This window comes from Ovis aries, chromosome 26, assembly GCF_016772045.2.
Source record: "Ovis aries strain OAR_USU_Benz2616 breed Rambouillet chromosome 26, ARS-UI_Ramb_v3.0, whole genome shotgun sequence".
NCBI classification, from domain to species: Eukaryota; Metazoa; Chordata; class Mammalia; order Artiodactyla; family Bovidae; genus Ovis; species Ovis aries.
Genome location: NC_056079.1, coordinates 25,736,783 through 25,763,485, shown reverse-complemented (window position 1 = coordinate 25,763,485; position 26,703 = coordinate 25,736,783). Strand labels below are relative to the sequence as shown.

Below are 26,703 nucleotides of genomic sequence, written 5' to 3'. Positions count from 1 at the left end.
ACAGAAGCCGGCATCAATCTTTGACAAAGAAAGAGATGCCTTCCTTTTAATAAGCAGGTGAGGAGAGAACGTGGCCTTAAAAGAATGAAGTCGGTCCCAGTGTTTCTTCTGGACTGTCCCAGTAAATTAATTACCTTTATCCTCTCATTTCTCTGCTGAGGAAATGAATACATTGAGTTTACAAAACACTGAAGTTGGGGCCGTTATCTACATTACAAAAGAAATCTCTGACTTCCAAGGAGATTTGACTTCCTGAGTTCTTAAGGCATTTGTTTACATGCTTAGTCGCTTCCAACTCTTTGAGACCCCAGGAACTGTAGCCCGCCAGACACCTCTGTCCATGGGGATTCTCCAGATAGGAATACTGGACTGTGTTGCCATTTCCTCCTTCAGGGGATCTTCCCAACCAGGGATCAAACACAGGCCTCCCGCACTGCAGGCAGATTCTTTAACATCTGAGCCACCAGGGAAGCCCAAGAATAATGGAGTGGGTAGCCTATCCCTTCTCCAGGGGCTCTTCCCAACCCAGGAATCGAACCAGGGTCTCCTGTATTGCAGGCAGATTCTGTACCAGCTGAGCCACCAGGGAAGTCTGTTGATCAATGATCAGATACACAGAAATTAAAAGAGGGGTGGGATAGTGGTAGGTGGTATGGAGTTTCAAGAGGAAGGGGATATATCTCTATATATAATTGACTCACTTTGTTGTACAGCAGAAACTAAGACAACATTGCAAAGTAATTTAAAACAAGAAATTCAAAGCAAAATGTTAACGAATAGCCACTGCTAATCAAAGACTGCTACTATTGTTTAGCTGCTAAATGTAGCTGACTCTTTGCGACCCTGTGGACTGTATGTAGCCAACCAGGCTCCCCTGTCCATGGGATTCTCCAGGCAAGAATATTGGAGTGGGGTGCCATTTCCTCCTCCAGGGATCTTTCTGACCCAGGGATCCAACTCACATCTCCCGCATTGATAAGCAGATTCTTTACCATTAAGCCATCAGAGAAACTACTCAAAGGTGTGTGTGAAGTCGCTCAGTCGTGTCCGACTCTTTGCGACCCCGTGGACTGTAGCCCGCCAGGCTCCTCTCTCCATGGGATTCTCCAGGCAAGAATACTGGAGTGGATTGCCATTTCGTTTTCCAGGGGATTTTCCTAACCCAGGGATCAAACCCGGGTCTCCTGCATTGCAGGCAGACGCGTTATCCTCTGAGCCACCAGGGAAGCTGAATCAAAGATAGATTACTCATTAAAACGTAATTAAATAAATAGGATCAGATTAGCTGACCTATTGATGCTATAAGAAAGAACTTCCCACATAAAAGATATATCACATGGAAACTGTTCTTACCAAACCCACTGCCTAATACTACTTTAATATTACTGTTACACTTAATTATTAAAATTATTGCAATTATGTGCATCAAGCAAAAACTAGGAATATATGCAGGTTTGAAGAGAAGAAAGAGATGGAAGCGGGCTCTACCTCTCAATGTGGCCCAGTACATGTTTGATTCTTCTCTTTAAAAGGAAAACATGCTTTTGCTTTTTCACAGTGGGACATATGGGGAAATAAACATTAGTTTAGGTCTCTGGTTTCTAAGAGTATTTGCTGCCCTTATTTACTGTAGATTTGTTCTCTGTTTTTATTTCTCAGAATGTCCAGGGGCCTAGACATCTGGTGCCCTTGCATGTCCTGAGTGCCAAATACATGTCCTGACTTATGACAATCGGGCTTACAAATGCCTGCTGGTACTGGTGGGGAGGGTGAGAGTGTTCAGAGATGCAGAGTGGGTTACTCAATTATCATGGAGTCTTAGTACATAGAATAGAAGTCACTGGCATGTTTCCGTGAGCATCACTTCTGATAGCTTCAACATGATCCAGCTCAAGGGCAGAAATCCTCAGTGGGAATCCTTGATGGTTCCCACTGCAGAGCTGCCTCAGGGGCAAAAGGCACGTAAGTCTAGTAAGCAGAGTTCCTGCAAGTTTAGCTTTCAGGCTCAGATGTCCCCACCTCCTTCGTCTGAGGAGCTGGCTGCCTCCTGTCTCCTCCCGATGTCCATCTCCTGCCCTTTCCTTTGCGTAATGCTTCTCAGCGTCTCTGACTGCCCAGAGTCATTACTGTCTTTCTCCAGAACTTCCTTTTCACCCTTGGGCTCTTCTCTTGTCTGGGAAGATAAGAGAGGGAGCAGAAAGCCACCTCCTGAAGGGACTGCCAGTGGCAAAATCTGGGTGAGTGCCTCCTTCTTACTATCCAATTTCCTTGTCTACATTAAAAAAAAAAAAAAAAAAACAAAACAAAAACCAAGATTTTATGGTGTCCTGTTTCCTCTCTTGTCTTCCCAGACAAGAGGAGACCTTTAAGAAGAATAGTCTGCCTAAAAGAAGGACAGTATGTGAGAAATGATAAAGACAACATGGTCCTATGTTGTAACCAAACTAAACCAAACAAAATCTACCTGTGACTCTTTATACAAAATGTCCGTACATTTTAAAAATGTATAGACAGGTACATAGAAAGAGAAACAATAAAATGTTAACAGAGGTTATTTCCAGATGGGAGGAAAATGTATCAGTTTAACCCTTTAAATTTCATTTATGACCTCCTTACTTTTATAACAATAAAATGGACCAGGCATAATCATTTTACAAAATACATTAAAACATAAGTTTATAAATTTTAGCGTAAAGAGAAGATTCAAGCTAAAAGGATATTGCTTGAAAAAGGACCTATTTCTCAAATGTAGATGGGCTCAGATTATAATCCTATGATCAAACCTCTGTCTCCAGGATGGTCCCTAAGGTAGACTGAAATCTTTCATCTCCTCAAATAACAGACCCAATATCCAGTGAGACGATTCCTCACAGTTGTGTTACTTTTACTTCACAAAAAAATTGTTGAACGAGGTCTCAATTTTATCTTTAACATAAAGAACGGGCAAGGTTTCTTGCTGATCTGTTGAGTCACTTTGAAAATTAAAAGTGAGAAGTTTCCTGCAGATTCAGCCTAGTGGGACTGTACAGCAAGGCACCACTTACCCAGCATAGTATCTGCTGCTGCTAAGTCACTCAGTCGTGTCCAACTCTTAGCGACCTCACAGACAGCAGCCTACTAGGCTCCCCTGTCCCTGGGATTCTCCAGGCAAGAACACTGGAGTGGGTTGCCATTTCCTTCTCCAGTGCATTAAAGTGAAGTCGCTCAGTCGTGTCCGACTCTTAGCAACCCCATGGACTGCAGCCTACCAGGCTCCCCCTGTCCCTGGGATTTTCCAGGCAAGAGTACTGGAGTGGGGTGCCATTGCCTTCTCCAGCATACCATCTACTTAACCATAAACTGGTGAGTATTTATGCTGGTTTCATACTATCACTGTTTCAGAGAGAAGGCAGGTAAGGTCTTAGAATTCCAAACAATGTAAATAAAACAGGGCTGTTTCACATGCCTTTCCACCCAAGCTCACTGCCACTTCCACCCCAATGATCTGAAAAGCCTCCTATGTGACCCGAGTGCGTGTCCTCCAAGCAGAAAGCAAAGAAGCCAAATATCCTGGCTGAAGGATGGCTGAACGTGCCATTATTTACTGAACTAAAATACATCAACTCTTGAAAGTGGTCACTCTTATCTTCTGAAACAATGACTCAGAATTAAGTACACCAAAACTAAATAAAAACTGCCAAGTATTTCAATTTGGTCAGCTACTTAAGAATATATTTTAGAGTTAATGCACTCTGGCCATCAAAATCTAATACTTCAAAGAGTTAATGCTGAAGCCTGGTACTTCTTTGGCAGGGTCTGGTGCTTAGGAACTCCCAAAGCAGAGCCCTGTTTGATCCCTGGTTGGGACACTAAGATCCTGCATGCCACAAGGAAAGGCACCCCCCTCCTCAAAGAGTTATACTAAAGCCTGCTTTTCACTAAGCAGCAACCTGTTCTGAAATCTTGCCCTTACAGTTTGATGCAGGCCTCTGGGTTCTTTAATACAACCACCCTAAAAAAGTTTGATTTTAAAGCACCTCCTAAGGAGGATCTTAAAAATAGCTCTGGCCAAAAGCATCAGTGGGCTGTAAGTTATGTAGTATGGTACAGTGAGACCAGCAATGGGCTTTAGAACCAATTAGATTAAAACTGAGCTGTGTTTTAATTACTCAAACTCTCAGTGCTTCAGTCTCCTTAGAGAGAAAATGAGTATTTTACACACAGTTCTTAAGGGTATGTATAGCACAGTTGCTCGATAAACATTTGTTCCCTCTTTTCCCATTATTTTCTGTTTTCAATTTTTTTGGCCATGCTGCACTGCATGTGGTTCTTAGTTCCCAGACCAGGGACTGAACCCACACCCCTTACATTGGAAGTACAGAGTTTCATCCACTGGACCACCAGGAAAGTCCCTGTCATCCATTTAATAAAAGCAACAAAGGTCCATCTAGTCAAGGCTATGGTTTTTCCAGTAGTTATGTATGGATGTGAGAGTTGAACCATAAAGAAAGCTGAGCGCTGAAGAACTGATGCTTTTGAACTGTGGTGTTGGAGAAGACTCTTGAGAGTCCCTTGGACTGCAAGGAGATCCAACCAGTCCATCCTAAGGGAGATCAGTCCTGGGTGTTCATTGAAAGGACTGATGCTGAAGCTGAAACTCCAATACTTTGGCCACCTGATGCAAAGAACTGACTCCTTGGAAAAGAGCCTGATGCTGGGAAAGACTGAAGGCAGGAAGAAAAGGGGATAACACAGGATGAGATGGTTGGATGATATCACTGACTCGATGGACATGAGTTTGAGAAACTCCGGGAGTTGGTGATGGACAGGGAAGCCTGGCGTTCTGCAGTCCCTGGTGTTGCAAAGAGCTGGACATGGCTGAGTGATTGAACTGAACTGACTGATGGATCATTCAATCAACCTCCCGAATTCCAGCAGCCCAGATGCTTTTTGGACTCACTTGAGACATCAGATAGTTAGTTAAGAGAGCCGAACAGACACATTCCTCCCACTCCTCTGGTTCTAGCAAGGTATCTGTACCACCTGAATAACCAGTGCCCTACAGCAAGCACAATACAGAGAGAAGGGCTGTGAGAACCAGAGTAAATGGCCTTGCCAGGCCATTTAATCTAACTGGGCATTGGAACTTTGTCCTAAAGGGGCGAATGAAACGCTTCTGAAATTCAAAAACCAGACAGAGATACACGAGCATCATACACATGCTGAAGGCATCTTAGGGTGACTGCCTCAGGCTGGTAGAATTATACTGACTTCTTTCCTCTATTTTCCTGGACCGCCTAAAAATGTTTTTCCTCTGAGAAGCATGTAGAATTTTTATCATCAGAAAGAAATAAAATGATCTGCATGATGAAACACAAAAATGCAAGGAAGTTGCTTTTCAGAGTTTAAAAAAAAAAATCTTGCCCTCCTCCCCAAACGACACCTATGTGGTTTTTCCCTTGCTGCCCTCCGCCCAGTTTGACCAGGTCTTCCTCAGGTCCAGTCGCCATCTTTTTTGGTGGTGCCCCGCTGAGCACAAGAGGCATGGGACACCCAACATCTGGTAATGGCGGCACTCAGCACATTTTCAGAGCAAGGGTGGGGCCTGTGAAGTCACCCGAGATCCTTCAAGCGGCACACACTGTGCACGCTGCCCTGGAAAACGCAGGCACACAGGCTGTGTTCTCCTGGGTACAGGGAGCTTCAGACCAGACCCCAAAAAGCCTCTAGTCCACAGAGATGAAGGTGAAGATTCCATATTTGCTGTTTTCCCTGGGAGGGCACTTGCCATGTACTTTGAAGATTTTTCTGAACTTTGACAGGATCTCTTTACACGTCAGAAAGAACACTCACTTCCTGATGGCTGGGGTGAGCATAGGATGGATGAGAAATTCCAGTGATGTGCCGAGAAAACTAGGCGGTGGTCTGATTATTCACCGAACGGTTATGTGCCTACAGTGTATTTAAAAGTATCACGCTGAGAGAGCACTGATTTGCTGCGAGGGGAGGGGACATGGCAGGGGCAAGGGTCAGGGAAGAGAGGGTGCGAGCAGTGAAGAGAACTTAATTTTACAATTTGTTGCTCAGCTGGTGATTCTCAAAAATGATTATGTATCAGCTCCTATACTCTATTTGGACACCTGAGCATGCACAGAATTCTAATTTAATTTTCTGGCCAACAGGTCTCCCAAGTAGAAATCACTGAGACTTAGAGAAGAAATACACTATTCAGCTTAAAATGCCATTTTCTGCCATGATTTCCACACAGGTATTTCAGTTTTCTAAATCTTAAAATGTTAGTGTGAAGTACATCAAAAAAAATTTTTTGTATTACTTTTTACCTGTATTCTAATAGGGAAATAGTTTGGGTTTTTTGTCCCCAAATATCAGATTAATGGCTGAAGTGGGTTGTTTTTCCATTGTTCACTGTGCGTATTCAATCAATCTAGTGAACTACCATATGCATAAATGAGCTGAAGCTGTCTAACTGGAATTGCAATTTATTTGCTTAGAGTAACAAAAGGATTTGTGTACTTAATCTCAAAAAAAGAAAAGAAAACCAGAAACACCCAAGGAGCTTTAAAAATTATAATGAGTAAGTCCTAGACCAGACCCATGGATATCTGAATCCTGGCCAAAGGAATCTGGAAGATCCCCTGGAGAAGGAAATGGCATCCCACTCCCGTACTCTTGCCTGGAAAATTCCATGGACTGAGGAACCTGGTAGGCTACAGTCCATCGGGTCGCAAAGAGTTGGACACGACTGAGAGACTTCACTTTCATGAACCTTTTGGTATTTACTCCAAAGATCTGAATTGAAAGAGGGCTGTCTACCCTGAGGAAGGGCTTTGTGACATGTTGGTTGCCTCCATCTTTAACGGCACTGTTATAGTATACAACAGTGTAAACAGACCAAGCAAGAACACTTATCCAATTAAATCCAGTATGTACTGTGACAAAATTTACCCAACTAGACACCTGCATTCTATGCATCATTATCGTATCCCAATCATACTCATTAACATGGAGAATTTTTAAAGTTCCATATGAAAGAGCAGAAAATGCAATCTGTACATCTTTAAAAATTCCAAGGACTTCATGGTGGCCCAGTAGATAAGACTCCGTGCTCCCAAAGCTGGGGGCCTGGGTTCTATCCATGGTCAGGCAACTAGATCCCACATGCCATACTAAGAACCGGCATGGCCAAATAAATAAATAAATAAAATTTTTTAAATTCTGCATATTTTTCTAGGTGCTAGGATACTGAATATACAAAAACCATAGGTCTCACAGCAAGAGACAAAAGGCACAGAAACATACATTCCTCTCTGCACATATTAACAGTCACTGAACACCGTGAGGCCCCTTCTTCTCATGTTCACATTTGTCGATTTAATCCTCACAACCGTTCATGTGTAAGCACTGTCATTTTACAGGTGAGAAAACTGAGGTACAGAGAAGCTGAGTAATTAGACCAAAGGTATAAAATGAGTGAGTTGACAGACCAGAATTTAGATCCAGGCTCTATCACTTGATGGACTAGATTGCTCAGGTTGCTGTAACAGAGTATCACAGACAGGGTGGCTTAAACAACAGAAACTAATTTCCACGTAATTCTGAGGCTAGAAGTCCAAGATCAAGGTGTGGGTAGGGTCAGCTTCTCCTGAGGCCTCAGTCCTTAACTGGCAGCATCTGCCTTTCCTCTGTGTGAGTCGTCCCTTTTATCTCTTTTCCTTCTTATAAGGCCAGCAGTCATATGATGAGGGTCCACCCTAAGGGCCTCACTTTAATCACCTTGAGATTATTCCCAAATATGGTTACATGTGACAGCAACCCTCAACTGGGGGTTGGGACTTTGACATACGGATTTGGGGGTGGGGAGGGCACACATCAATCCCGACCTCAAGAAAGTTACTGGACCTTTCCAAGAGGCAGTTCCTTCAACTGTCAAACAGTGCTACTGAGACTCAAACAAGGTCATTCATGTAAAATGCCTAGCAGGGTGTCTGACACACAGTATCATCGTTTTTCAGAGGAAGAGAACAAATCTCCAGAGGTTGTCTTGCCCTGTGTTCATCTCTGAACTGGACTTCTTACACTACACAACAGTATCTTCCTCCATAACCGATGAACGTGAATCTGAGTGATCTCCGGGAGTTGGTGATGGACAGGGAGGCCTGGCGTGCTGCAATTCATGGGGTCACAAAGAGTCGGACACGACTGAGCGACTGAACTGAACCACAATGTTATGTAATTTATGCACGTCATACATCTCTCGACTTTCTGCTTTGTCACAGTGTTTTCCCTTCTTTTTTAAGATTTTGTTTGATGGGGACCATTTTGAAAAATCTTCATTGAATCTGTTGCAACATTGCCTCTGTGGTTTATGTTCCAGAGTTTTTGGCCACGAGGCATGAGGGATCATAGCTCCTAGACCAGAGATCAAACCGGCATCCCAGCATTGGAAGGTGAAGTCTTAGCCACTGGTCCATGAGGGAGGTCCCTCACAATATTTTTCTTTATTACATAAATGTGAGTAAAAGGAGGAGAAGCTCAAACAAATAAAAATTTATCGAAGGAAGTAGACTACATTCCTGGGATTGGATGCAAATTTCATTCCTCTTTTCTCCTAATTTGGAAAGGCAATTGGCTATAGCCACGTAGAGATGACACCTCAGAAGATAAATACCTATATTTAGCTTTCAGGGAAAAAAAAAAAAACTCAACTTAGAAAAAGAAATTAAGATTATCCTTTACATTTGCCTAGTATTCTGCATATAATACACCTATTTAATCCTCAACACCATCTTATAATATCATTTTATTTAGCTCTCACAACAATCATGTGAAAATGGTATTATTCCCATTTTTCAGCCAAGGCAAGGGAACAGAAGCATAGCAAGGTTAACAGTCTTTAAGTTCCAATATTTGGGTTTCTCATCCTTCATGCTTGGCACAGAGCAGGCACTCAACAAATAAGGCAGTCTGATTTGGGGACATTTAAACTAAGCTGTAATGAATCTCTTTTATATCCTTGACATATGCCAAGTGTTCTAACAACTTTGATCACCACCAACCCTTTGGATTGACAGCTCTTTTAAGGCAAAAATCACAGTCCCCTTCCTCCTCTGTGCCAACCACACCTGGTGCTCATTTAGGTTCAACAGATACTTGAGAAATGAGAGTTCGAATAAGTATTTGTTAGAATAATCAAATCACATTCTTCCTTGAGTGCTGGCAGTGGGTATTTTTCAGCCACCACTATATTAAAAAAAATCAACAAAAAGAAGCATTTAGGATTGCCCAGTGGCTCAGAGGTGAAGAATACAGCTGCCAACGCCAGAGATATGGGTTTGATCCCTGGGTCAGGAAGATCTCACATGCAGCAAAACAACTAGGCCCATGTACCACAACTACCGAGCCTGTGCTCTAGAACCTGGGAGCCGAAGCCCCTGCACCCTACAGCCTGCTACACCACAAGAGAAGCCATCACAACAAGAAGTCTGTGCACTGCAACCAAGACCCAGCACAACCAAGCACATAAATAAAATCAGTGCTTTCAAACTGTGGTGCTGGAGAAGACTTTTGAAAGCCCCATGGACAGCAAGGAGATCCAACCAGTCAATCCTAAAGGAAATCAGTCCTGAATACTCGTTGGAACGACTGAGGCTGAAGCTCCAATATTCTGGCCAGCTGATGCAAACAGTCAATTCATTGGAAAAGACCCTGATGCTAGGAAAGATAGAGGGCAGGAGAAAAAAGAGGGTGTCAGAGGATGAGATGGTTGGATAACATCACCGATTCAATGGACATGAACTTGGGCAAACTCCAGGAGATGACGAAGGACAGGAAGGCCTGGCATGGCTCCGCAAAGAGTCAAACACGATGTAGCAACTGAACAACTGTGTGCGTGCGTGCAGCATTTATAAAATCTTTCTCATGGTCTGCAACAGAGATGCCTACAGGCCGTTCCCAAGTCCCAAATCCAACGGTTCCATCAGTCTACTCTTGGTTGGCATATAAAGTCACCACCTCTAGCACCAATTACAGGCACAATGCAATTGAATTCGCCAGGGCAGAACCACTGTCACATTCTTAGTCTGGAGAGTGCTTCAGGGAAAACAACCATTTTGCACAAGTTACAGAAAAGCTCCCAATTTCCAGAGGGAACTGAAATGGATGAAAAGGTCAGTCTGAGTGGCCAGCGTAACCACTGTCAAGGTCTCTACATCATAAAAAGGAGCTCTATTAAGAAAGATCATGCTAATTTATTTTCTCAATAATAGACTATAGTGTTTGGTTTTCTTTTTTTTTTTTAAAGCTTCCAGTTTGTTTTGCCATAAGGTGCCAGGCAAGTTTTGACCCTGCCACGGAAACTATGTGACTGCTTCTGAGCGGTTCTGGGACACAGGCAAGGCAGGGAGCCAGGGCTGGCCAGAGCAGTCCTTAAACCTCTGCTCTCAGCTCTCCCGAACTTCAGTGCCTCGTGTGTGGATGTCCAGATTATTCATCTTTTTGTTTTCATGGACCCTACTGTGAACTGGCTATCATCTCTTGGATTAAGTACTTTACAGAGATGTTGTAACAAATTTAGGAAAAAAACAAAACCACCACCACCCAAACTCCCAGAGAGAAAAACATTCAATAAAGAACTAAAAGGATACAGTATCGTCAGCATTTTCACACTTTCTGTCTGAATCAAGCTTTTCAAAGAAGTACTCTGAGATCTGGTGCAAAATCACTAGGAAAGTAAAGAGTTACTCTAGGTTCTCTTTTCTAAGTAAAAGTGTCCTACAAATACTCTGTTCTGATGCCTTAAAGAGAGAGGACATTTCAGAAAGAAATGAAGAGGCATACAAATGGAATAATTCTACAAATAGCCAAATTAAAAAATATGAAATTTATCCACTTCTCATCACTAATACTTACTAGATAAATGTAATATACAAAGCACTGGACTAGATGCTGTTAATGACACATAATTAGCATTAATAAATATTCTTATATCCTTTCATGTAACTGCACCCTAAGATAAAACTTCTGTTCAATTTTCCCCAACAAACAAAGGTTTTGAGTTTCCCTAGGACACAGAAGAACAAAATATATATAATTCTCTCTATTATGATTTCCTGGATTCGTAGAAAAACTATCCAATACACTGAGGGAGAAACTCTTTTATCTACCAGTTTCCACTGATAAGCAGCAGCTTTTCAAGAATGACTGAGCTACAGAATGACTGTAATTTCCACAACCTGATTAAATCTGACACGCACAAGACACGAGGGAGAGAGGACCCCTGCACCCTTCAATTTCAATAAGAAAAGTTGAAGCGGACTGTCTGGGAAAGCAGAAAGAAGATCAAGATCATGTGGCTTGGGAAAAAGGTCAAGAACCAGAGGGCAGTAAGATTCCAAGTAACACCAAGCACGTGGGATTCCCTGAAGGCCCTGCCGTATTCAATCCCACACGGCCATGCATTAACAGGACAAGTGCAGGCACATCGTATGCCTCGCCCCTTCTACTGATTGAGCTTGACAAAGAAAATTAAGACAACCTTTTCAAGTTATTCCATCAAAGGCAGAAATCATAGCCTGGGCATTTAGGAGAATGAGCTCATTAGATGGGGGTAAAAGACTTGTTTTGCAATTAGTCAGTGTCTTTTTACCCAATTCATTTAAAACAGGAAGCCCTGAATTTCCTTAAACCGTTGCTCGTATTAGTTTGTTAGAACTGACTGTTCTACTATATACATTTTTTGTGTATGTTTACTCCCCCACTCCTCCCGATTTATGGCCAAACAGTTCTCAAAAATAGAACGAACTTCTTATGATCTGCTTCTTTCAAGCTTCACATTATATCTTCCCAAAGCCACAGAACTGATAATCTCCAAAAAATGAAATAAAGGGAATGCCGAGAACCAGCCCTCATGGTCCAAGGATGGGAAATAAATAAGGATCTCCACCCCAAGGCAAAGAGGGCATACTCACAGTAAGGTCAAGATCATATATTTAGGAAGCCTACAGCACTTAAAACTGAGTTGTATAGTCACAGTTCTGATTGAGCCGAACCATCTTTTGGGACAGCGAGTCATGAACAAGATTGCTGTCTTTGGAATTCAGACAGCAAGAACAGGCAGCCTCTTCTCAGAAATGGAAATGTCACTCGGCCAGCTCTGTGTCCCGTGGTGTAATCTCACATGAAGCACTTGAACAATTCTTCCCCCGCCCCCCGCCCCCCACCAAATGAAAAGTAGATCGACTTACATGGCTCTCTGGCAATGAACTGAGGTACAGTGTTGGGCAGAGGAGTACTGGGGTTTGGAGTCCCTACTAGTTTGTTCTTGGCCATCTTCGTGTTTGCCTTAGCAAACTCGAGTCGTAGTGTTTGCGGAATTTCAGGATCGAAGCGGATGCCCTTTGGAAATAAAGAACAAATGGAAGGTGTTTTCATTTCCTTAGAAGCAAACCGGAATGGTGACAAAATAAACATACCAGTCAGCCCAGCCGATCAGAGAGAAAAAAAAGTCAGCAAGGACACTCATTCTCACTGTTTATACAGAATACATGAAAAGCTGTGATATAACATGCCCACAAAGTCAAGGAAATTTCGTTTACTCTATCAAAAACTTAATTTAGTTGCATGGTTTTCCAACTACTCCTTTTCTTTTTGGACTACACGGTCAGGTTCAGGGTTTTTCTAATGTGGACCATTTTTAAAGTCTTTCTTGAATTTCTTAGAATATTGCTTCCGCTTTATGTTTTGGTCTTTTTGGCCAAGAGGTACATGGGACCTTAGCTTCCTGATCAGGAATTGAAGCTGCACCCCCCTGCACTGGAAGGCGAAGTCTCCACCACTGAATCACCAAGAAATTCCCTCAAGTTCAAATGTTAAATCTGGAACAACAAATTCCTAGCATGGCTGAAAACTAATTAATGCCTACCAATAAGAATAAATTACAACACTGGAAATTCTAATACCAAAAATCATAAGAAGGATTTGACCAGTGTTTAAAACAATATATTTCTTCAATGCTTTAGTTTCATCACCTCTAGAGGGGGAAAATTCTCATCTTTTTCCAACTGGAGAACTTTCATATTGATGATACATGTGCTCTGAATTACTAGGTAGATAAGAATGAAACAGTTTTAAGATTTCAATATAATTAGTATCATTTCATTCCAGTTAGCTTCTAGACTGATAAATTTAGATGAATGCCTTGATGTATTAAGGTCCTGATTTTGACTATCGCTGACTCATTAGCTACATGGATGGACAGACAACAGATTACTGGGACCAAAGAGAGGGTAATAATTTCTACCCTTAACTCCATTATTATAGTTTACCTACACAAAACATATTCAACAAAATAAGTCACACACTATAAAATACAAGATTTTTTTTTTGGATGTAGACCATTTTTAAACTCTTTACTGAATTTGTTACAATGTTGTTTGCTTTTTTATGTTTTGGATTTTTTGGCCAAAAGGCATATTGGATCTGAGCTCCCTGACCAGAGCTCTAACACGCAACCCTCAGCATTGGAAGTGAAGTCTTAACCACTGGACTGCCAGGGAAGTCCCTATGAAATACAATATTTAGGACAAGATTAGTCTGTTCTGAAACCCCCCACCCCAATTCCATCATTCAAGAAGGTCTGAGCATACTAAATCATCTCGTGAGATCTACTGCCCAATGCTATGGAATCTGGACCCCAGTAATGGTATGAAAAAGACACCCCAGTATAATATGGTGCATACCAGTGTGTTCAGAACAGACTTAGGCACCCTGTTTGTCTGTGTGACATGTTCTGGAAAAAGAGTGAGTTCTGAAAATGAGGGTCTTAAGAACACAGGTTTTTAGATTACCACCCACATGAGCCTGTGGGTTCCAAAGCCCCTTTCTTCATTTAATTAGCTTGAATTAAAGAGCAATTTCCACCAGAAATTAGTAAGAGTCTCTAACTCTGCAGACCAGCATGAACAACTCTGAACTTCACAGGCCCAGGTCCAAAGATGGGAGGAAGAGCTGTGCCTTCATGGTAACAGCAATAAGAAAAAGGAAGGGAGGTGAGGGGGAGAGAAGTCCTCAGGGAGGCACCACGGAAGCCATCGAGCCCCGACCCACAGTCCCAGGGTGGGTGGAATTTCCTTCTGAGCCTGATCGACACACTTTCTCAGAAGAAACCAACTGCAGGAGCAAGCAGGTTGGAGTGAACAAGGAATCCTCTTGGGCAGCCCTAACCAGTGACAAAATGAAAAAAGGGACAGCTGTATGAAATGTAAAAAGCCATTCTTTAACTGCCGTTAGTTTTTGTCTTAACTGGGGAAACTTCAGGACTGTCTTGCGAAAAATTTATCTATGGGGAAAAAAGACAAGGCAGCATGCAGAAGTCGTGTTTGCTTCCATTCACTTCCACAGAGAGCATCTCCCTCCGTCAGAGCTGGTATCACAACAGAGTGAAGATGTCCAAATACGGATCTGAAGAGCTGTGATCTTTGCTGGGAGATGAGCACAGATCCCTGCTGTCAGAGGTGTGCCGTGGAAGGGCCTGCATATTCGTCTCACGCTCCATCCAAATGCACATAGAAACAGCGTGCTCTCAATTTCAGAGTGTCCTCCTTGGCACGTAACTCCATCATCCTTCTGTGAAGAAGCACCTGTCTTCACCCTGAGCCCACATTACCATGAGCAGCATGGGAAAAGCATCCTGGTCAGGGGTCCTCTGGAGTTTCTAGTCCCCGAGAGGAGGCTCTCCGTCTGTATCCGATGCCTCAGTCCTTTTCCTGACGCGCCCGAGTTGACTGAGGCTCTTACACAACCTGGTCTCGTGACTCAGGTCCTAAAACATGCCTGAGTGGCCCCAACCCCTCATACTCCTCCCTCCCTCTGTGAGCTAAAATAACACCACCATCTTGTTCCAAATCAAAGTTCCAGCTCCTTATTAAAAAAAAAAAAAACAACTCAGAAGTTAAAATGACCTAATTTGTTTGGCAGCTTATTCAGAGGCTGGAGGCTTAGAATACAAGCTACATTCCTCTAACATCTTTAGCAGCAATACCATATTTGGTAATCAATATCCTGCTCCGCTCAGTTTCTATCCAGAGGGATTAGCCAAGCCAAAAACATTTAAATGTGAAAGGATGAAGAGGAGGCAGAGGGAGGCAGGGATGGGGGGAACATGGATGTGAGGAGGAAGGAAGGAGAGGAGAAAGATGAAAAAGAGAAAGACAGATAAAGGAGACATGAAAAGAAAAAACAAACTCCTTGTGCTTTTAATTAAAGCCTATTAAGATTATTCTCTGGCCACAGTGACTTCCAACATTAAATGCTATCAGGATAAGATTACTACTAAATCGAAAGAGGGAATCGGTGACTTTCAAAATCAACGTTTTCATTATTGTCTAAAATTGACCAAAACCCTTCTGATAGGTGAATAGAACCTTTTCTCTTCCAATTGTAAATGGTGTCCTGAAAGAACAGTTTCTGGATATCAGGATGATACCAGTTTGAGAAGGTATTCAGAAGCAACCCAACCTTACTGGCTATAGGGACAGCCAACAACCTCTCCAAGATGGCCTAGTACACTTTGACCAAAGCAACACAGGTTCACTGTGATCTACAAAGGCGAACTCCCTACCCAAGGGGCCAAAAGTATCCTTAGAAGTCTACTGCTGCTCAGTTGTGTTCAAGTCTTTATGACCCAATAAGCTGCTTGCGACATGCCAGGCTTCCCTGTCCTTCACTAACTCCCAGAGTTTGCTCAAACTCATGTCTGTTGAGTCGATGCCATTCAACCATCTCATCCTCGGTCGCCCTCTTCTCCTCCAGCCTTCAATCTTCCCCAGCATCAAGGTGTTTTCCAATCAGTCAGCTCTTCACATCACATGGCCAAAGTATTGAAACTTCAGCTTTAGCATCAGTCCTTCCAGTGAATATTCAGGGTTGACTTCCTTTAGGATTTAGCAGTCTACTAAATAACACCAAAGACTGTATCAGGGCAGTTGCAAATCCATAAGCCTATGTGTTCCCGACTAAATATCTGTGTTCTCTCAAAATCCACGCTGAAGCCCTAACTCTCAGTGTGATGTATTCAGAGGGAGGGCCCCTATGAAGGGATTAGTGCCCTTGAGAGAAGAGGAAGAGACACGCAAGACCTCTCTCTCCAAGAGCACCCTCCGAGGAAAGGCCACGTGAGGACAAAGTGAGAAGGTAGCAGTCTACAAGCCAGAAGCAGGATCCTCACCAGATACTGAATCTGCTGGCAGCTTGATCTTGGACTTCCTAGCCTCCAGAACTGAGAGAATTAATGTTGTTTATACCACCTCGTCTGTGCTATTTTGTTATGGCAGCCAGAGCTGAGATTCCTTAACAACACAGTTTTGTTTCTTGCACCATAGTTCCTAAAATAGGCCGCAGTACTCTTTCTGAACTTTCTGGAGTCTCATCCAGGTGAATCTCCTCTTCTCCACCAGCCCCAGCCCCAAGCCCACCTCTCCCCTCACTCCAAGTGACTCAATCCGTACAGACAGTTTTACTCAACGCATCTGTGTTGATGTATGCGATTACTGGAAGTCTCAACAATTCAATCTCAAAAGCGACAAACGGCAATTACAGACTGGAAGGAAAAGTCAAACTCCGCATCTGCATACAGCAATGCTCTACACTCACTTTATTGAGGCAGTTGCAAAACATCTTTTTATCCGTTCTCTTTCTCCTCAAATGAAAGGTTAAAACTATCTGTAAATGAAAAATCTTGAAAAAAGAGTTTTCAGAGTTGTAAACTAGACCCCCCCCTTAATGAAAATCTTTGTTTCTTACTTACATTGAAGTTAGATTCTAATCAAGTTACAGAGCTTCAAAATGCCATTTTATGGCTCTACGGACTATATCAAAGGCTGGCGTCTCAGAAGGACAAGGGAAGAGCTACTATATGAGCAAACAAAAGAAAACGGCAAACCGAAAAGACATCACAAAATCCGGAAGACCCGAGCCTACAGAAATCTAGAGAATCACTGGAAACGGATTGTAGCTCTTTCAGTGTCTTTCTGGAAGACAGGATGGAAAAAACCCTATTAATTAACGCACTGCAAAGCTTGGATCCCAAGTTGCTCTCGAGTTCCTCTAGCTGTTGCAATTCTGGTTTCTTAGGCACAGCGGCTGTGCTGGAACGATTTACTGGCTGCAAATCATGGGTTTGGAATCATGATGATTCTGAACATAAAGGTTCAACATCATTCCAACCCTTTAGCAGTGTCTCTGGTATTAATGTTGTCTCACAAGAGTGGAATAAATATTAGTCAGGAGCTTATTCACGGAATAATGGAAGGAAAAAGGAAAGAGAAGGGCTATTCTAAAATGATTCAAATATCCTTAGAGGCCTAGCCTCATATGCAATGTTTGGTCCTTGACTAAACAAACCAGATGTGAAAGACTTCTTGTGGGAATATGAACAAAGCTGAATATAGGATGCGCATTAGGTGGTATTTGGGAACTGTCCATTTTATTAGGCATGATAATATCATAATGTAGGAAAATATCTTTCGATTTTCTTGTGATCTCAAGAATGTTTTTCTCACGCATATTTTATTTTTAATTGAAATATAATAGCAGTACAGATGCGTTAGTTGCTGCTGTACAGCTGCATGAATTCAGCTGTAAGTATACATATATCACCGCCCCCCCCCCCCCCCCCCCGACCTTGAGCCTCCATCCTGCCCCTCTCGGTTATCACAGAGCACTGAGCTGAGCTCTCTGTGCTATACAGCAGTTTCCCAGCAGCTATCTCGTTTACACATGGTAGTGTATACATGTCAATCTGTATCTCCCGATTCATCCTGTCTTTAATTTTTTGTACTGAAATACAAAGAATAATGAGAATGTGACAAAATATCATAACAGCAAGTATTTTACTTTAGAATCCTTGGGCGGGGGGGGAACGGAAGCAAATGCAACGAAATGTTGGTGTATTCTGACGGGTTTGTGGATGTTCATTACTCTACCTTTTGGTATGCTTGAAATTTCATAAAAGTAAAAACAGAACAGATTTAAGCAAGCATGCAGCAGTTCTATGTGCTAGAGATATAAGAATCAGTGAAGTCCCTGCCTTGAGGAGTTCAGAGGGTACACTCTGGTAGAGGAATTGTACAGGTAAACTAATGGTTAGATTAAGAGACAAGCAGGAGGTTTAGAACTCCATGGGAAACACAGCCAAGGCCCGGAGTGACTGACGACCAGGAAGGCATCACAGAGGAAGAGCCGAAATTTACCAGGTGGTAGTCCAGGAAAGAGCTCAGCAAAGTTCTGAGAGGCAGGATGTAGAGAGGGTGTGGATGTGTTGTGTGTAAGCAGATGCTTATGTCCTCGGTTGTCCCGAGCTCTTTGTGACCCCACAGACTGCAGCTAGCCTGCCAGACTCCTCTGTCCGTGAGATTTTCTAGGCAAGAGTACTGGCGTGGGTTGCCATTTCCTCCTCCAGGGGATCTTCTGAGAGCAGGGGGTAGAACCCAGGTCTCCTGCGAAACCTGAACTGGCAGGCGGACTCTTTTCTACTGAGCCACTGGGGAGCAGGGGAGCTTAGCAGATGACTGTGTAAGCGCAGGGATGAGATCATCAGGACCTTTTAGGCCATGAGTGAGGGCTCTGGAATATTTGCATGGCTGAGCGGCTAAAAATTTTTTAAACTGGGGAAATAGTATGATTGGATTTAGGTAGTAGAGCATGATCCTCAAATGTGAATGGTTATCAGAATCATCTGGAGGACTTCCTACACACACAGTGCTGACCCCGCTCCAGAGTTTCTGGTTCAGTAGGTCTGGGATGAGACTTGAGAATCTGAATTTGTATCAAGTCTCCAGGCTGATGCTAACAATGCTCATGTAGGGACCACATCTGAGAATCACTGCACTGGAGGGTAACTCCAGGGGTGGATGGGTGGCTGGACTTGAGAGAGAGACTGAAGCAGACCAGCTATGAAGCAGCTAGAACAGCCTGAGAAGGCAGCTGGGATCACGGCTCTGCTGGCTCTTCTCCAGGAAGCACCTAGAACCTCAAGCCAGGTTCAGGGCCCTTCACTCCCCTAACAGCAGCTGACTATTTAAAGGGACAGATGCGTCACACAGTGACAAAACATGCCCCCCCTCCAAGATTTCAACCTTGAGTATAAAACACAGAAAATTGGGGCTTCCCTGGTGGCTCACTGGTAAAGCATCCACCTGCCAATGCAGGAGACACAGGTTCGATCCCCGATCCAGGAAGATTCCACAGGCCATGGAGCAACCAAGCCTAGTGAACCACAACTCCTGAGCCTGTGCCCTAGAGCCTGCAAGCTGCAACTACTGAACCCATTCACCCTAGGGCCCATGCTCTGCAACAACAGAAGCCCCTGCCCGGCAACAAAAAGTAGCTCCCTACTCGCTGAAACTAGAGAAAGTCTGCACAAAGCACAAAGTCTGCCAGAGCAGCCAAAAATATATCCATCAATTCAGGTAAAATCGAGGTGGCTGGAGCCGAGTTACCTCCACGACCTCCCACTAGAGAAAAGGTCTCCAAACTCCCGTCACTGAGATCAACAAAGCTGCCCCAACGCCTGCTGGGAGTCTCGTTTATCTGGTACATCCTTCAAATCTGTGAGTTACAGTCCAGTGTCTGTACAAATGGTTCTACCATTAAAGTAAGTGGGTTTATCAGCCCTTGCCACCTAGTTTTATAGACAAAGGAAGCATTCACTTGGAGGGGGAAAAATGTTAAAGAATTAGGCAAAGGTATACATATTAAACTGAGAAAGATGTCCATGACAATATTAGATTAAAAAAAGGATACTGAACAGTTTAGTCATCTTAAAGGAGGAGACTTTGCATCCGTACATGTATGTGAACTCATGAGTGTATCCTAGTAAGCCGAGGAATATTCACAATGTGACAACCAACCTGTCAATAGTGGTGGCTTAAGTGGTAGTGTGGGGGGTGGGGAGGGGATTTCTAATCTGTATAATTTTGTATCATTTGAATTTATTACAAATATGTATAGTTTTTAAGATCTGATACAGCTTAAAAGAAGGAAGAAAGGGGTGGGAGTGGGGGGTGGAGATTTCTGGTGGAATGCTAGAGGAGCCAGGGCAGAGCTACTGGCATATTGTGGGTGGTTTCTGTTAAAATGTTTAAAAAAATACTTATTTTGAAATAACTTCAGACTATAGAAAAGTTACAAACATAGTATAGAAAATTCCTGTGACCAATTGTCTACATTACCATACATACTCCCTCCACCCTTTTTTGGTCCTCCCTGAACTGTGGAATATGCTGAAAGCAGGGACCTGCTGTAGAGCACAGGGAACTCTGCTCAATGTGATGTGGCAGCCTGGACGGGAGGGGAGTTTGGGGGAGGATGGACACACGTGTACATACGGCTGAGTCCCCTTGCTGTCTGAAACCATCACATCTACTTCTGCTTCACTGACCACACTAAAGCACTTGACTGTGTGGATCACAACAAAACGTGGAAAATTCTTCAAGAGACGGGAATACCAGACCACCTGACGTGCTTCCTGAGAAATCTGTATGCAGGTCTAGAAGCAACAGTTAGACCTGGACATGGAATAACAGACTGGTTCCAAACTGGGAAAGGAGTACGTCAAGGCTGTATATTGTCACCCTGCTTATTTAATTTATATGGAGAGTACATCATGTGAAATGCCGGGCTGAATGAAGCACAAGCTGGAATCAAGATTGCCAGGAGAAATATCAATAACCTCAGATATGTAAATGAAACCACCTTTATGGAGGAAAGCGAAGAAGAACTAAAGAGCCTATTGATGAAAGTGAAAAACTCAACATTCAAAAAGTAAGATCATGGCATCCGGTCCTATCACTTCCTGGCAAACAATGGGGAAACAATGGAAACAGTGACAGACTTTATTTTCTTGGGCTCCAAAATCACTGTAGACGGTGACTGTAGATGGTAACTGCAGCCATAAAATTAAAAGATGCTTGCTCCCTGGAAGAAAAGCTATGACCAACCTAGACAGCATATTAAAAAGCAGAGACAGTACTTTGCCAACAAAGGTCCATTTAGTCAAAGCTATGGTTTTTCCAGTGGTCATGTACGGATGTGAGAATTGTACCATAAAGAAAGTTGAGTGCCGAAGAACTGATGCTTTTGAACTGTGGTGTTGGAGAAGACTCTTGAGAGTCCCTTGGACTGCAAGGAGATCCAACCAGTCCATCCTAAAGTAAATCAGTCCTGAATATTCACTGGAAGGGTGGATGCTGAAGCTCCAATACTTTGGCCACCTGATGCGAAGAACTGACTCACTGGAAAAGATCCTGATGCTGGGAAAGACTGAAGGCAGGAGGAGAAGGGGATGACAGAAGATGAGATGGTTGGATGGCATCACCAACTAGATGGGCATGAGTTTGGGTAAGCTCCAGGAGTTGGTGATGGACAGGGAAGACTGGCATGCTGCAGTCCCTGGGGTCACAGAGAGTCAGACATGACTGAGCGACTAGACTGATCAAAACTATCACAGCATTGTTAACCGGGTATACTCCAATACAAAATAAGAAGTTAAAAAAAAGAAAATAACAACTTTGAAAGCATGATGCCCTTTTAATCAGTTTGGTTTCATAAAACAAGGACATCTCTCTGCTTTCCTGATCCAGGAGCTAATCTAGAGTCATACATAGCATTTAGCTGTCATCTCTTAGTCTCCCTGAATATTTTCCTCAGGCCTTGTCTTGCATGACCTTGACATTTTGGAAGAGTACAGGCTATTTCTTGGTAGAATGTCCTTCAATTTGGGTTTATCTGATTTGCTTGTTGATTAAATTAAGGTTACAAGTATTTGACAGGAATATCACACAAGTGTCATTCTCCATGCATTCTATCAAAGAGACACATGATGTCATTTTTGTCTCATTATTAGTGATAATAACTTTGATCACTTGCCAAGTTTCCACTGTGAGGTTACTATTTTCCCCCTTTCTAGTTAGGAAATATGTCATAGGGAGGTACTTTTGAGACTAAATATTTTCTCAACATTTCACCCATCAGTTTTTAACATCTATAAATACTTTTTACTTGAAGCCACCTTTACTACTGGGATTGCCGAATGGTTATTCCTCGCGCCCCACCAAGCCCATCATTTTTTCATATTCACTAGTCTTCTACTCTAGGGAAACACCTACCCCTCTGCCCTGTTTACTGTTTATTCCTTTCCCCATTCATTTGTTCATTCACTCACTCACACATCAGTATGGAGTCATGCCTCATTTTAAATTACTAGCATTTGCTGGCATGCTCAAATTGCCCCAGATTTATATGCAAACACACACATGACTTTTGCATCCACATCTATTTCTCTGTATCTACTTGCTGCTAAGTCGCTTCAGTCGTGTCCGACTCTATGCGACCCCATAGACTGGACCGTGCAGCCCACCAGGCTCCCCTGTCCCTGGGATTCTCCAGGCAAGAACACTGGAGTGGGCTGCCACTTCCTTCTCCAATACATGAAAGTGAAAAAAGTGAAGTCCCTCAGTCATGTCCAACTCTTAGCGACCCCATGGACTGCAGCACACCAGGCTCCTCCGTCCATGAGATTTTCCAGGCAGGAGTACTGGAATGGGGTGTCATTGCCTTCTCCCTATTATCTTAGATGTATTAAAAACACAAGTGATTACTGATAGTTCCAATTCCAATCCAATACCACTAGGTTAATTCTAGCCTTCTCTTTCCATTATTTTTAAGTCCACCTCTGAATCCTAGCGCTCATCATTCACTATACCTTTGCTTATTTGCTCAATACAGGAATACTAACAAAAAGTTTCAGAAGTGCTAAACAATTTCAACATAAAAGGGAAACCTATTAATTATAGTTCGGTATTTACAGTTTTTTATATCTTTAGCCCAAAAGTATACAGACAATATGTGCATCTGAGAATTACTTGGGAGATTGGGATTGACACATACGTAACATGTAAAATAGAAAACTAAGGAGAGCACGCTGTAGAGCACAGGGGACTCTACTTAATGCTCTGTGGTGACCTGATGGGAAGCAAGTCCAGAAAGGAGGGCTTCCATGTATGTGCATGGCTGATTTATTCCGCTGTACAGAGGAAGTGACAGCACTGTAAAGCAACTATACTCCAATAAAGATTAAAAAAAAATAATTATCTGGGTCAGTTCCCTTCCCCACTTGATTATGGCTGTACTATTTATTTGAAATAGTTAAGATTCATTTATTTCTGTTTGCCTTGCTTGAGCGTCTCCGTGTTCTTGTCATCTTCACTTTTTGCTTCTACCTATTCATAGCAGGTAAAACTTTTACCAACTGAAAAGTCAAAGTGGACTCATCAACCCATTCATCTTTTACACATTTCTGAATTTCTGATTAGGAATTTCTGAATAAGTTTACGTATATGGACTAAAAAGCAGAGGACCCAGAATTTTAACATCCTCCCAGCCCGCTATGACTTCCCAAGAGGCCCAATCTTTTGAAGGAAGCTTCTAAATAACCAAGTTTTCAATGTTGACTCTTGCACTTAATTTTTTAGTTTATTTTCAACTTCTAATTGAAATATATTGAAATGTTAAAAAAAAATAAGGGGAGGGGGAGTAACAACAACTGGAACTAAAACTGCTGTCGTAAATACCGCTATAAAGGTTAAGCTCAGGGCCTGAATGAACCTAGGTTTTGCATGATGCCTGGTTTCTACTGGTTCCTAGGTCAAAAGCCTTTACCAGGTCCTGATATAGGCAAGTTCAAATGTTTAAGAACATGATTCCATTCGGGTGAACCACATGACATTCCCCTGTAATGCAACAGGCTGCCTCTACCACCCTCCACTGTCAGGACCCTCTTCTCTCCTGGGCCACAAGGGACCCACCTCTTCTAGAGCATAGGTCATTTCCTATCGAAATCTCCTGGTGTTTCACACATGCCCCATTCTGAAGCAGAAATCTAGTGGATCCGAGATCATCTAGTGGATACCTGTATTAAATCAGGTAATTTTATAGTATCTGTTATTGAACCAAATACTTTTTTGTATGTAGAATAAAAAATAGTACAGTGGCAGCAATCTCCTAAGAGTCAACTTAGTATAATTGATGAGTTTCTTGGTTGATTCTGATTAGCCTCTTGCTGCCCTTTTCTCCATAACCGACTCCCAACGAAAACCCATGCTGCTGTAAGGAATGCGGAGCATCCAGAAAGACTGGCTAGCCAGGTGTCTACGCTGAAAGGAAGAAATAATGTTCCTTGTGTAGGTTATATGTTTTAACCAATTCATTCGGACTTTCTAATATAGAGCGAGAATAATTTGTCACCAGAAACTATATGCTGTACAATAAAATCCTGATGTAGGAAAATCCATTTTCTTTTGTAATCATCTGCTCAGCTCTTCTCTGGCCTTTAGAATCTTCATACCTTCACAGATGAGGTCAATGAAATCCCCATCTTTAAAAAATATATATTTTTAATGGAAGGATATGAAATTCCTATGAGAAGAAAAGGAGCTCAAATCAAAGTAAAACTTGGTAATAATACTTCTGTGACCTCATAACATTATCTCAGTACCTGGATCCTATCTTCCTGCTCCACAGCACCCTCCTTATCCTGGTTTCTGGTCCTAAACCCCAGATCCTCTGAAGGACGGAGTTCTGGTACACCTCTCCAGGTTTACTCAAGCAGAGACTCCAGTAAATATCCAGATTTGTTTCAAAAACTGCTGTTAAAACCACCAGGACTCAGAGCTCCACCAGGTGGTTACTGATATACCTTGTACCCACTGACCTTTTAAAGAATTTATTTTTTAAAAGGATATTGCTTTACAGAATTTTGCTGTTTTCTATCCAATCTCAACATGAATCAGCCATAGGTATACATATATCCCTTCCCTTTTGAACCTCCCTCCCATCTCCCTCCCTATCCCACCCCTCTAGGTTGATACAGAGCTCCTTTGAGTTTCCTGACCCATAGCAAATTCCTGTTGGCTATCTATTTTACATGTGGTAATGTAAGTTTCCAAGTTACTCTCTCCATGCATCTCACCCTCTCCACCCCCCTCCCCATGTCCATAAATCTGTTGTCTATGTTCTTTCTCCACTGCTGCCTTGCAAATAAGTTCTTTGGTACCATCTTTCTAGATTCTGCATATCTGTGTTAGTATATGATATTTATCTTTCTCTGACTTACTTTACTTTATTATAGGGTCTCGTCACTGCAGATGGTGACTGCAGCCATGAAATTAAAAGATGCTCACTCCTTGGAAGAAAAGTTATGACCAACCTAGAGAGCAAATTCAAAAGCAGAGACGTTCCTTTGCCAACAAAGGTCCGTCTAGTCAAGGCTATGGTTTTTCCTGTGGTCATGTATGGATGTGAGAGTTGGACTATGAAGAAAGCTGAGCGCTGAAGAATTAATGCTGCTGAACTGTGGTGTTGGAGAAGATTCTTGAGAGTCCCTTGGACTGCAAGGAGATCCAACCAGTCCATTCTAAAGGAGATTAGCCCTGGGATTTCTTTGGAAGGAATGATGCTAAAGCTGAAACTCCAATACTCTGGCCACCTCATGCGAAGAGCTGACTCATTGGAAAAGGCTCTGATGCTGGGAGGGATTGGGGGCAGGAGGAGACGGGGACGACAGAGGATGAGATGGCTGGATGGCATCATGGACTTGACGGACGTGAGTCTGTGTGAACTCTGGGAGTTGGTGATGGACAGGGAGGCCTGGCGTGCTGCGATTCATGGGGTCGCAAAGAGTCGGACACAACTGAGCGACTGAACTGAACTGAGGTTCATCCACCTCATTAAAACTAATTCAAATGTATTTCTTTTTATGCCTGAGTAATATTCCATTGTGTATATGTACCACAATTTCTTTATCCGTTCATCTGTTGATGGACATCTAGGTTGCTTCCATGTTCTAGCTACTGTAAACAGTGCTGCAATGAACACTGGGTACACGTGTCTTTTTCAGTTTTGGTTTCCTCGGAGTATATGCCTAGGAGTGGGATTGCTGGGCCATATGGTGGTTTTGTTTCTAGTTTTTTAAGGAATCTCCACACTGCCATTGACCTTTCTTATTACTAAGCTGTGTTAGTTACTTAAATTTTTTAAAGGTAGTGACTATCACCCTACAAAGCAAAAGAAATCAGATAGCATAGCAAGATTAGGGAGTGGGAGGTAAAGTGATTCCCTTCTAAATAATCAGAACTATAAAGTTTTAAACAGAAAAGTTAAAAAAAACACTGCTCACTTCTATAAAAAGCGGTATACAAAACAAGATCCATAGGGAAGAAAGAACTGAATCAATTCTCAGGAGTAATAAAGAGAAAGGCATACTCTGCTGGTGATGTGAGAGGTTTGCAAAGCATGTATATTCCAATTCATTGAGATCATGAGTTAGTGGAGCTTCAATAAACAACTACCCAGTTTCTCAGGAACCAAGAAGACTTCTTCATTAAGAAACTCAGGGCTCCAACACCAGCTCCCTTCACTATGGTTGACCAGGACAAGCTAATAAATTCCTTCACCTACTGCTGACTCAAACAAGCTAACAAATAAATGAGAAAATGATTCTTACTAGTATTTATTCTTATACACAATGTACTCAAAAGATTTCTAGTCATAATAGTATATACAGGAAGATATAGGCAAGATCTTCAGAGGTAGGAGGTGGCTTAATTACAACACATTAAAAAACTTTTTTTTTTAACACAAAAATGTAGTTGA

General features: G+C 42.5%; 1 protein-coding gene across 12 annotated transcripts in view; it reads right to left on the bottom strand.

The window, feature by feature from the left end:
* RBPMS (RNA binding protein, mRNA processing factor) overlaps window positions 1-26,703 on the bottom strand; it is a 204,679-nt gene that overhangs the window by 70,629 nt on the left and 107,347 nt on the right. For all 12 annotated transcript variants that reach the window (XR_006058139.2, XR_009598671.1, XR_006058140.2 and 9 more), the window contains exon 5: window positions 12,243-12,393. Coding sequence is in view for 6 of the 12 variants with exons in the window: in XM_060407185.1 (XP_060263168.1) it covers window positions 12,243-12,393 (151 nt within the window). In the remaining 6 variants the exon portion in view is untranslated. The remainder of the gene's footprint in view (window positions 1-12,242; window positions 12,394-26,703) is intronic.